At 41.5% G+C, this 12,654-nt stretch overlaps 1 protein-coding gene across 1 annotated transcript in view; it reads right to left on the bottom strand.

The window, feature by feature from the left end:
• Window positions 1-12,654, bottom strand: part of KCNH1 (potassium voltage-gated channel subfamily H member 1) — a 502,700-nt gene that overhangs the window by 163,949 nt on the left and 326,097 nt on the right. The window contains exon 10 of the mRNA XM_021007863.2: window positions 4,872-5,068. Coding sequence (XP_020863522.1) covers window positions 4,872-5,068 — 197 coding nt within the window. The remainder of the gene's footprint in view (window positions 1-4,871; window positions 5,069-12,654) is intronic.

Raw genomic sequence — 12,654 nt, 5'->3', positions numbered from 1 at the left:
GGGGAGATAAATTATAAAGACAAATGAAAAAAAAAAGTTCACTTTATGAGACTCTGACAGAGCTATTGGTAAGGTAAATGAGGGCAATAGTAGGATGGCCCCAACAGGAGATAAGTAGAAGTGAATAAGAGGTTGTTAATGTTGCCTACCAATAAAGAGGTCTAATCATTGACTGAAAAATGTGTGAAAGTATGGTGTTCTGTACATGATTGATACTTAACTTTTAATTGATACTTTAATTTCTGTAAATTATACTAAGTGAACTAGAGTTACTATGCATTAAAAGAACCCCCCCCACTATCTCTAAGCCAACGCCTAGAACCATTTTGGGGAGAGGCAGTCAAGCTCTGGAGAGAGACTCAACCTACCAATGCAAGTGGGGTTGGCAGAGTGAGCCCCAAGTCTACATATGTGCTATGTGTTCAATGCCCTGATGTCAACTTCCTGGAAAGTGTTTCCTTTATATTTTTGTCTCCCCCAGACCTAGCATAGTGTTTTGCACAGAATGAGCTCTTAATACATCTTTGTTGGATCATTTCTCAAGCACAGAAAAAGACCAATGGAAAGAGCACACATAGAATGGAATGACCAGGAACTGACAGCCCATGGTTCCATCTGTCTTGGATTACCCAAGGCTCAAATTCCTCTTCATTAGCTATTTTACACTGTGGGATGGGTGGGGGTAGAGTAGAGAAGGAGGGCCTTATGCTCTTTCTCAAACATAGTCTCTTAACTCTGGTAACCTTATCTAAGTTATCAAATTGCCTCAGTCTCTCTCTCCGTCAAAGAAATTTGGTCAAGGGCCTTGTCACAGCCAAAGCAAAAATATGATGATAACCTTGACCTCTCTGATGTTTCAGAGCTGAGGGTCAGGATGCTGGTGCTTTTCCCAGGAATATTAGGGCATCCCAAGTTCCTTCTGTGAGCAAAGATCTACATGTAGTTACAAGGGAACCTGTTGCCAATGACCATTCACAATTATCTATACTGAATCAGAGCTGGAGCACAGCTGGGCAGGCTCCCATGCAGCGTAGAGAGACAAATTATTGCCATGAGATTGTCCCCTTCCTGGCACTCACATTCTGAAGAGCGTCTGCCTCTCCAGGTAAGCGTGTCCTTAAACACCCGCCTTCTCTTCATTTTTTAAGCTTCTTGACGTGATAGAATGAAATGCACCATTTGCAAAGAAAAATAAAAGCCTTCGGTTCGGAGCACATGTGGTCCATAATGCCAATGAACAAACACACTGGCTTCTTTGTAAAACAGATTTACCAAAGTAGAGCAGAAAGCACTGTGTTCTCCGGCATCTTTGCAAAGAATGCACTTAATTTGGCCAAGATATAAACAGCTATAAGAATACACTTCACTCTGCCAGGAGAAAAATAGCTATAAGAGTAATTCTTGCATGTAATGTTCTCATCTTCCATGCCCTGTATAACTATGAATTAATTCTCAGAGGGTCACGATGAGAAACTACAGCAGTAAGGCTGAAAACCGCAAGTTCTTATCGCCTAACAAGAAGGCGCATGTGACGGGTAAATGTAAAGCAGGGGCACCTGTCTTTGGAGAAGAAGCCCCTGGGTTCGAACTGTCCTCTGACACTTCCTACCTACATAACATTGGACAACTGCTCTGGAGCTCAGTGTCCTAATTTACAAAATGAGGGCATCTAAGGTCCCTTCTGGGCAGCTAAGTGACGCCATAGTGCAGAGAGCACCAGGCCTAGAGTTAGGAAGACTAATCTTCCTGAGTTCAATTCCAGCCTGACACTCACTAGCGGTGTGACCCTGGGCAAATCACGTAACCCTGTTGGCCTCAGTTTCCTTATCTGTAAAATGAGCTGGAGAAGGAAATGACAAACCACTCCAATATCTTTGCCAAGAAAACCTCAAATGGAGTCATGAAGAGTCGGACACGACTGAAATAACTGAACAACAACATGATTTTTGATAAATGATCTCATTTGTACTTCACTTGATCCATTTGCAAGTCAACTATCTCATGCTAAGCAAAATGTTCTGAAACTGTTATTTGAAAATAGATGAACTTGATCTGCAGGCCATCCCCAATGACTATGTCTTCCCTAGGCAACCTGAACTGTTTTGTTGGGTTTTTTTTCCCACCTGTGTTCTCAGCAACATTGAATGCTGATTGCAATCAATGACTGCTTTCACACATACTCCCCCACCCTGTCCCAGCCCCACCTCCCCAAAGGAACCAAGCCACTTGGCTAAAGATCCCTATGCAGAAGCCCACTAGCAAATGTCCTGAGCTCCCACACATCAGGAAGCTATGCTAAAGAGTAAAGACCGAGTCACCCCCATAAAACACACAAGGGCTGTGCTATAACTCAGTAATCCCCTTGGTGATTCTCAGGAAATATATATATTTCAAATCTGGAATCACAGTAACTGAGAGACTGCCACGAAGGCAAAATCACTGCAAACCTTGGCCAAAGAGATTCTTTGATTTTTAAGTAGGGAAACTAGGAATAAAGCAGAATGTCAAGAAGGTGGGTCTTTTAAGAGTCAATTAACAGTAAGCCTCTAAAGCCAGGAGTGCTGGCACAGGCCTGCTACCAGCCAGGCTGAAGCAGAGGTTCTGTGCTGGGCTAAAGCTAAGGGCTAACGCTGATCTGGCATCCTCACTAGGTCTGGCATCCACAGAGTTGAGTCTCTGGGAGCAGGAAGCCACCAAGCTGCCTAAGGAAGGGTGAACGAGCCAGGGATGGAAACTGAGCAGGGCAAAGATTCCAAGCCAATCAGCTAGAAGATTGGCCTGTGAGTAGTTCCAGTTTGGGTGAGACAGAGAAACTGAGTCTCAACACACACACACACACACACACACACACACACACACACACACACACATACATGCACACAAGTCACTAAGAAGTAATACATATTTATTTCAGGTCCATAAAACAAGGCCAGAAGTTGATGGTAGGCAAAATATTTTTTCCCCTCTGGTCCTTAGATGTTTTTTTTCTTTCCTAAGGAAAGGAAGGGAAGAAAGGAAAATTTATAGGATTGGAAGGAAACAAGCATTTACTAAGCACCTACTATATGCCAGGACTGTGCTAAGTACTTTACGAATGTCTCATTTCATCATTACAACAACCCTGTGAAACAAGTGCTATTACTATTCCCATCTTACAGTTGAGGAAACTAAGGCAGACAGATGTTAGGTGAGGGGTGGGGAAGCTGTGGCCTTAAAGCTATATGTGATCTCAAGTACAGCCCTTTGACTGAATCCAAACTTCACAGAACAAATCCCCTTAACAAAAGGATTTTTTTTCTGTAAAACTTGGACTCAATCAAAAGGTCTCACCCAAGGACCTAGAAGGCCACATGTGGCCTTGAGACCTCAGGTTCCCTACCCCTGAGTTAGGTAACTTGTCCAGGGTCTTTGAACTCAGGTCTTCCTGACTCTGGGCTCAGTGCTCTATCCACTGTGACACTTGGCCCCTTCCTCTGCCACATCTTACGATCCTGTGTCTACCACTGAATTTGAGAACCTGGAAAACTAGGAACTCTGCAAACGGGAGTTGGGATTGGGGGTTGTGGCTCCGCTTTTTAATCCAGTTTTTTTTCTGTTATCAGGGCTGAAGATAACTCAGAGAGTGGACTAAAATGTCTTCCATTTCCTCATATGTAAGAGGAAGCAATTAGTGGACATAATTTCTAAGGTCCCTTCCAGCTCTGACATTTTAAGTGAAACTTCTACAAGAATGGTAGAGTCTGAAGAGATCTTGTGACCATCTAGTTCAATGCATTCATTTTACAGATAGAGAAACTGAGGCTCCAATAGGTCAAGCGGCCCAAGCTCACACAACCAGTCAATGGCCAAGATGAAAACAGGACTAGGCGTAAGGAGATGCTGGTTGATGGCAAACAGCACTAGACTCTAGTCTCTGGTTGCCCTATTACACATGGCCAAACAAAAGGAAATGATTGATGCTGATGTGAAATTGGGCATCCTACAAAGCAAACCAATCTCGCTGCCTGATTTTGGCTTCTTGTAACCATCACTCAAAATGATGCCTGTCTTCTCCCCCTGCCTCTGTACTGCACCAGGGCTAGCTATCCTGTGACTTGATTTAATAGAGAGAAAGCAAGATGAAATGCATGGGAACCAATGAGATGAAAATCAAAAGGAAACAAGACAAATAGTTTAATACTTGCTGAGATCAATGGAGCAATTCAGATGATTTGAGATTTAAAGAAAGTACTTCAGATGAAAAATTGTCTGGCTCATACATTGTTAATCATTTTCCAAACCAGCTGAGTTGGCAGTTACAGAAAAAAAAATCCTCTGAGATATCAAACTTCATAACTTCCACATTTCCCGGACCTGATTAAATCATTTTCTCATCTGTTTTTATTGCATTACCAACCTGTTAACAACAAACATGCCCCACCACAAACCACAATCACCATGGAGATAACAGTTTATCTTTGGAAGGTGCATATCCTGATAATCAAGGCTGACAGCCCTTATGCTTTGGACATTCTGAAAATGACCTGGGGCCTACGAGTCACCAGAAGAAGGCCATACCAAAAAAATCCAAACCCAAAACCCCACCTCTTCCTCCTCAGGGAACACACACTCTTTCTTCACCTCTACCAAAGGCTTTTCTCTGCTTTGGGAGCAGGAAGCCACCAAGCTGCCTAAGGAAGGGTGAACGAGCCAAGGATGGAAACTGAGAAGGGCAAAGATTCCAAGCCAATCTGCTCCACAGTGTGGGCCTTGGGAATCAGGCAACAAAGAGATCTCAGCCAAAGTCCTGATCTCTAGCTTTCAACTGACTATTTTCCAGTCAAGACACTGACCCAACACTGCACCGACAAATCTTGGAAGAATTCACTTACCCTTTTCCTCAGATTGTATGTGAGGATGAGGTTTCTCGAGAAGGAGTGAGAGAAGGCTGTGTAGAATTCTAGCACTTTCTGCAGGGCATCCCGCTTAATCACATGCAGGTCACAGTAGGTTAAGGCCCTGACATTGGCACAGGACTGGGCAAGCGTGGCTTCCTTCCAGAACACATCTCCAAACACATCTCCTTTTCCTAAAAAGAAAAAAGGCTATTTTGAGAAAAAAAACTAACAACCAATAGAAGCATTGTCATCCCAGGACAGTTTCCTTATATCATCCAAGTACAAGAGACAGAAGGAGGAGCCTCTGAACCACAGTGTCCACTCTTTATTCATAACATTACATTGCCTCACATAGAGAAGAATCTAGCTAACCTTGACTGAGGCCATTTCAGATCAGCGTCTCCCACTCCTAATAATCTGGCCAGTCATGGCCAAATTCCTTGTTACTTCCTGTTAACCAAAGATTTTTGTTATTCAGTCATTTCAGTCATGTCTGACTCTTTGTAACCTTTTGGGGGTTTTCATGGCAAAGATATTGGAGTGGTTTTCCATTTCCTTCTCCAGCTCATTTTACAGAGGAAACTGAGGCAAACAGGGTGAAGTGACTTGCCAGGGTCACATAGCTGGTAAGTGTCTGAGGCCAGATTTGAACTCATGAAGATGAGTCTTGCTGATTCCAGACCTGGTACTCTATCCACTGCACCACCTAGTTGTCCCTTAACCACAGATAGGCATGTTACTATTGAGTATCCTCCTACCCTAGGAATACATGGATGGACCATACTTCCATGAGGCCTTTTCCAAATGCTTAGATCCTGAGGAAGACATATAAGCTCACACAACAGGTCATTAGGAAGCAATTAGTGGATATGATTTCTAAGGTCCCTTCCAGCTCTGACATTTTAAGTGAACCTTCTAAAAGAATGGTAGGGTCTGAAGGGATCTTGTGACCATCTAGTTCAATCCACTCATTTTACAAATAGAGAAACTGAGGCCCCAATAGGTCAAGTTGCCCAAGCTCACACAACCAGTCAGTGACCAAGATGAATGCTGAAAGTGGGGAATTTTCTAATTCATATTGTCCTGCATGTAAATTTGATCTGTGAAACTGAATAAAGTTTCTCTCTACAAAATAGCAGTCGGAGACTACCATAATGTTAGAGTCTAATCTGTAAAATGGTAACAATAATATGTGTACTGTTGAATTCATCTGATTATTATGAGAAAAGCACTTTGTAAGTCTTAGAATGCTATATGAATGTGACTTGTTAGTAATAACCGCTTCCTTATTTGACAGCTAAGTCGTTCTTGCTGTTTGTGATTGCGTGGTGGGCACGGCTTGAGTGCCAGTGGGCTTATTGATTTCTTGACAGGTGCCTGCATCCTAGCCATGCAGAACTGTACCTGCTGACACTCAGCATTGCCTTCCACCCACCATCCACTTGTGTATGCTCCAAGAATACAAAAAAAAAAATTAATACTAATCTGAGGGAAAATAACCCCTTTTTTAATCTTTTTTCCCCTGGACCTGTGATTTTATCAGTACTGGATCTCTCAAGGAGGAAAAGGAAAATCCCTCTAATAGTACAAGTCAGCAACTATGCTACAATTTATTGTCTTAAAAAATTTCCAGGGGCAACTAGGTGGCGCAGTGGATACATCACCAGCCCTAGAGTCAGGAGGACCTGAGTTCAAATGTAGTCTCAGATGATTACTAGCTATGTGTCTCTGGGCACGTCATTTAACCAGGGTTGCCTCTTCTATGAGGTTAAATGACTTGCTCAGGGCCACAGAGTCAGCACAATGTTAAAGGTAAGACTTGAACACAACTCTTTCCAACTCAAACATCAGCTCTCTATCAGTTGCACTACATAGCATAAAGATAATAACACTTTAGAGCTGGAAGATACAGTAGAGTTATCTGTGTGACCCCAATGACATTTGATGCACTTCTCTAGGCCTCAGTATCATCATCTACAAAATGGAAAGCTGGGGTAGGATGGGAGGGTAGGATGCACTTAGTGAACCAAATGATCTCTAAGGTAATGTTGATTTCTAAGTACTATGGTCCAATGATCCATAATACATTTTACCATTAATTAAACTGAGGAGTGATTTAGGAAGATGGGGAAAAAATCAAACAGAAATGATTTCAGGATTATCATTTATCTTGGATTATCTGTAACATCATTATTTTTTATAAATAATATTTTATTTTTTCCCCAGTTGCATGTAAAGAAAGTTTTTCACATTCATTTTTTAAAAATTCAAACTCTATTGATATGTGTAATTGAAAGGTGGATGGAAAGTATGCTCAGAAAGGATGGTACTAACCTCTGGGGGAACCGGAAAGGGTCTCTTACAGAAGGTAGGGTTTGAGTTGAGACTTGAAGGGGCCCAGAGAAATGAAGAAGTAGAGAAAAGAAGAGGAAGGAGAGCATTGAAGGCATGAGAGACAGCTCCTCAGGAGCACAGATTATTGCAATAGTAAGAGTGAGCAGTAAAAATTAAAAAAAAAAATTACACTGGTAACAGTGGAGAACAGATACAAGAAATATTGTAAAATTGGAAATGACAGGATTTGGTAACTGATTTGAGTGTGAGAGGCAAGAAAGAGGAGGTAGCTAGGAAACGCAGTGGATAGGACTCAGGACAGAGGAAACTGAGGCCTGGACTCAGAAAGACCTGAGTTCAAACCTGGCCTTAAACTCTTAATAGCTGTGTGACCCTGGGCAATTCTCATAACCCTGTTTGCCTCGGTTTCCTCATCTGTAAAATTAACTGGAAGAGGAAATGGCAAACCCCCTTAATATCTTCCAAGAAAACTCCAAATGAGGTCACAAAGAGTCAGACATGACTGGAACAACTGAAAAGGCAAGAAAAATGGAAAGCAAAGATGGTTCAAGGTACTGAGTGACTAGACCTGTGATTTTATTGGTACAAGGAACTCCCAGAGAAGAAACTCCATTTGCCAGCTGGTCTCTGCTCTGCAACTTACAGTCTTAGAAAGCTGCCTAGGGCACTGAAAAGGTAAGTGACTTTTCCAAGGTCACACAGTCAGTATTTGTCAGAGGAATAACTCACATTCAGGTTTTTCTGACTTTAAGACCAGCTATCTATCCATTAGGTAACACTGTTGCTGCACACTTACCATATTGTAGCTTATATGATAGTTATCTATGTATTTATCTATAATTCCCCCAACTCTCCCTACTAAATTGTGATCTTGGGAACAGTATCTTGTTTCATTTTTATGCTCTCAGTACCTAGCAAAGGAAACATCACATGGTTGGTGCTTAACAATTTCTTTTTCCAATTAATGGTATTTTATTTTTTCAAATTACATGTAAAGATAGCTTTCAACATTCACTTTTATAAGATTTTGTGTTCCATATTTTTTTCTCCCTCCCTCTTTTCCCTTCCCCTTCCATTTCCATCTTTTTTTCATTCTTTTGTTTCTGCTCAACTGATTCTCACTCTCTCAGACTCATTAGCTTCCATTTGCCCAATTCTAATTTTTAACAAATTGTTTTTTTCTATTAGATTTTGTACCTCCTTTTCCATTTGGCCCATTTTATTTTTTAAGGAATTCTTCTCCTCAGTGAGTTTTTGTGTCTCCTTTTCTGTTTGGCCAATTCTGCTTTTTAAGGAGTTGTTTTCTTCAGTTATTTTTTGTCCTTCCTTTTCCAAGCTATTGACTCTCTTGCATACCTCTCATTTCTATTCCCAAGTTTTCTTCTACCTTTCTTATTTGGTTTTTAAAATCCTTCTTGAGCTAATCCAAGAAGGCTTTTTGGGCTTCAGACCAGTTCATATTTCCTTTTGAGGTTCCAGATGTGGTTTTGTTAACAATGTTGTCTTCTTCAGAGTTTCTGTCTTGATTTTTCACTGTTCCCATAATAAGAATCTATAGTGAGTTTCTTTTTGTTCATGGTGTTTGCTTATTTCCTGGCCTTTAAAGAGATTGAGCTCTCCTGCTGGAGACCAGGGGGCACTGATCCAAGCTTCTTGTGTTGGGAGCCCAGGGCCTGGTCACTGGCTTAGTATGCTGGGCCTCCAATGCTGGCAGTTGGAGGCTGTAGGGTTCTGGCAGCTTACCTGGTATTGGGCTGAAATCAGCAACACTGAACCTAGGGGCCTTTTGCTTTCTTTGGCTCCTTTCAGATGGATGTTTCACTGCTGTGGGATATTTCTCACGGTGGGGTTTCCCCCTTGGAGCTGCACTTCCCAGAATTTTGCTGAGGCACTGGAAGACTTGTCACATGGTGGTTTTCCCAGCCAGTTTCCACTGGTTCCCCTGCCCGTACTGAGGCACTCGGGGGTCCTGGTGTTGGTGTTTGCCTGCTCCACCACTGGGGTTCAGGATCTCCCCCTGGTATGCTGAGGTGGGGCTTTCCGCTAGCTTGCTGAAATACCTCCCATTCTGTATTGCTCCCCTTCCCCCAGGGCAAGAGGGGCCTTTCCCACTAATTCCTCAAGCTTCCTGGGCTAATGGACTGCTGTACCCTGTTTTTTTCTGGTTCAGCTGTTCCAGGGTTTTTCCTAGGGCAATATTTTCTGGGCTTTCAGAGGTTAATAAGGGACAGTGAGAGCGACTTACTTCTTACTCCTCCATCTTGGCTCCTGGAAGTGGAACCCCACCCCAAATCCCCTTCCCCAAGACAGTAAGCACAATCATATTTAACATATTTCCATATTAGTCATGTTGTGAAAGAGGAATCAGAACAAAAGGGAAAAACCACAAGAAATAAAAAACAAAAACAAAAAGGGAAAATAGTATGCTTAAATCTGCATTCACACTCCATATGTCTTTCTCTGGATGTGGATAGCATTTTCCATCATGAGTCTTTAGGAATTATCTTAGACCAATGTATTTCTGAGAAGAGCTAAGTCTATCAAAGTCAGTCATTGCACAATGTTGCTATTATTGTATATAATGTTTTCCTGGGTCTGCTCACTTCACTCAGCATCAGTTCATGTAAATATTTCCAGTTTTTTTCTGAAATCCGCCTGCTCATTATTTCTTATAGCACAATAGTATTCCATTAGATTCATATACCACAACTTGTTCAGCCATTCTCTAATTGATGGGCATCCTCTTGATTTCCAATTCTTTGCCGCCACCAAAAGAGCTGCTATAAATATTTTGTACATGTGGTTGACAATTAAAAAAAAAAATCAGGGGCAGCTAGGTGGCGCACTGGATAGAGCACTGGCCCTGAAGTCAGGAGGACCTGAGTTCAAATCCAGCCTCAGACATATAACACTTACTAGCTGTGTGACCCTGGGCAAGTCACTTAACCCCATTGCCTAGCCAGAAAAAAAAAAAAAAGAAAAGAAAAAGAAAAAAAAACAAATTGGACATAGGAGTTACTTGGAATTAGGGATGCTGGTGAAACATCAAGATGGAAATCTGAGACTGGAATTTTGAGAAAGTTCACACTAGAAACAGATTTGAGAGTCATTTAGATAGCAGAGATAGTTGAACTCATGAGAGTGGATAAGACTGTAGAAAGAGAACATGGGAAGAGAGGAGAATATCAAGCTGACAACACAATCTTAGGCAGTGGGTTGAGGAAGAGAAGCCAGGGAAGGATACAGCAAAGAAATGGTGAGAGACATTAAAGGAAAGCAGGCATAGTGTTCCATCACAGAAGTCAAAGCAGAAGAGTTTCCAGAAGAAAGTAGACATCGATAAAATCAAAAAAGACAGCAAGGAAGATGTGACATGGCCTCTATTCCAAGGAGAAAAGGTCATGAGATCTGATGACCCATGTCATTCAAAATGAACAATTTCTGTAAAGCAATACAAATGGAAGCCAAATCACAAACAATGAGAGGATGAAGAAGTTACTTTTTCAAGAAATCTGATGGTGCAAGCCATTCCCCAATTGATAAGTGGTCAAAGGATATGAACAGACAGTTCTCAGATGAAGAAATTAAAGCCATCTATAGTCATATGAAAAAATGCTCTAAATCATTATTGATTAGAGAAATGCAAATCAAAACAATTCCGAGGTGGCACATCACACCTATCAGATTGGCCAATATGACAAAACAGGAAAATGATAAATGTTGGAGAAGATGTGGGAAAATTGGAACACTAATACACTGTTGGTGGAGTTGTGAAATGATCCAACCATTTTGGAGAGCAATTTGGAACTATGCCCAAAGGGCTATAAAAATGCGCATACCCTTTGAACCAGCAATACCATTTCTAGGGCTATATCCCAAAGAGATCAAACAAATGGGAAAAGGACCCACATGTACAAAACTACTCATAGCAACTCTTTTTGTGGTGGCAAAGAATTGGAAACTGAGAGGATGCCCATCAATTGGGGAATGGCTGAGCAAGTTGTGATATATGAATGTAATGGAATACTATTGTGCTATAAGAAATGATGAACAGGCTGACTGCAGGAAAACCTGGAAAGACTTGTATGGTCTGATGCTGAGTGAAGTGAGCAGAACCAAGAGAACGTTGTACACAGTAACAGCCACATTGTACGATAACTGATATCAATAAACTTAACCCTTCTCAGCAATACAAGCATCTAAGACATCTCCAAAGGCCTTGTGATGGAAAATGCTATCCACGTCCAAAGAAAGTACTATGGAAGTTGAATTGCTATTTTTTTTCTCTTCTATTGAGTTTTGTTTCCTCTTTCTGATGGTTCCTCCTATTGGTTTTCATTTTTACTTACAATATCACTAATGTGAAAATATGTTTAATAGGACTGTAAATGTATATATCAGATTGTGTGCCATCTTGGGGAGGGTGGTGGGGAGGAAGGGGGAGAAAAATTTTAAACTCAAAAGCATATGGAAATGACTATTGATAAATCAAAAGAAATTAATAAAAGAAATTTTTTTAAAAAAGAAATCTGACAGTGAAGGGAAGGAGAGATACATAGGTATGTCATGGTCTTTAGATTTCTGACTATGAGGGTCCTGTGACTCTGGTACAGGCACCCCCAAAATAACAAGAGAGGACTCAGAAGGTGTTTTTTAAGAATATAGCTTTTGCTGACTTTGTGATACAGTGTCATCATTGCCCAATTCTTTGGCATATGCTATGCCTTAAGATCTCAAAAAGTTTACAGCGTGCTACATGAGACTCTAGACACTCCACAGTGACACCAACAAAGAAGAACACAAAAATGGATCTAAGAGGAAAGTAAAAACAGGGAAACCAAAAACACCAGGGCTAGACTACCTGAAAATCACAATCACAATCACTTTTCGCTCATGATGATGCCTATACAACATGAGGGGAATAGGTTAGAGGCATTGACTCAGAAGCCTTAGTTAGACCTGCCTTTCGAGGCTGCCTACCAGCCTCAAAGGGGACAAGAACCTGATGCCCTGCAATAGCTGCTGCCTGCTCCATGATCAAGTTCCCTTCTTCCTGATTGTGGCAAACACAATGGGAGCCCAAGGGAGTTGCTAGACCCAAAGAAGATTGTGCCTGGAAAGGCAAAGGCTGAGCACCTTTATAGGCCAAAAAGGAGTCAGCAGAGAAAGATTGGAGATGCAAGAGAGATAGGATGATTGATGGAAAAGGTCCTGTTTAACCCTAAACAGTAGTCTACTGTACAGCTGAGGGCTAAAAATAGCTTTGAAAGCATATTTATTTTGCTTCCAAATTTCCAGGGCAGAAAAAACACAAATTTGAATCCCCAGGGAGCCCTGAGGAACGTATCCAGGAAACAAGAAAAAAACTACAAATGGTATACAGCAATGTATTCTAGACACATCAGTAGCTTCTCCTTCTCAG

The sequence above is a fragment of the Phascolarctos cinereus genome, unplaced genomic scaffold (assembly GCF_003287225.1).
Source record: "Phascolarctos cinereus isolate Bilbo 61053 unplaced genomic scaffold, phaCin_HiC Scaffold_5;HRSCAF=322, whole genome shotgun sequence".
NCBI classification, from domain to species: domain Eukaryota; kingdom Metazoa; phylum Chordata; class Mammalia; order Diprotodontia; family Phascolarctidae; genus Phascolarctos; species Phascolarctos cinereus.
This window is presented reverse-complemented; position numbering and strand designations above follow the sequence as displayed.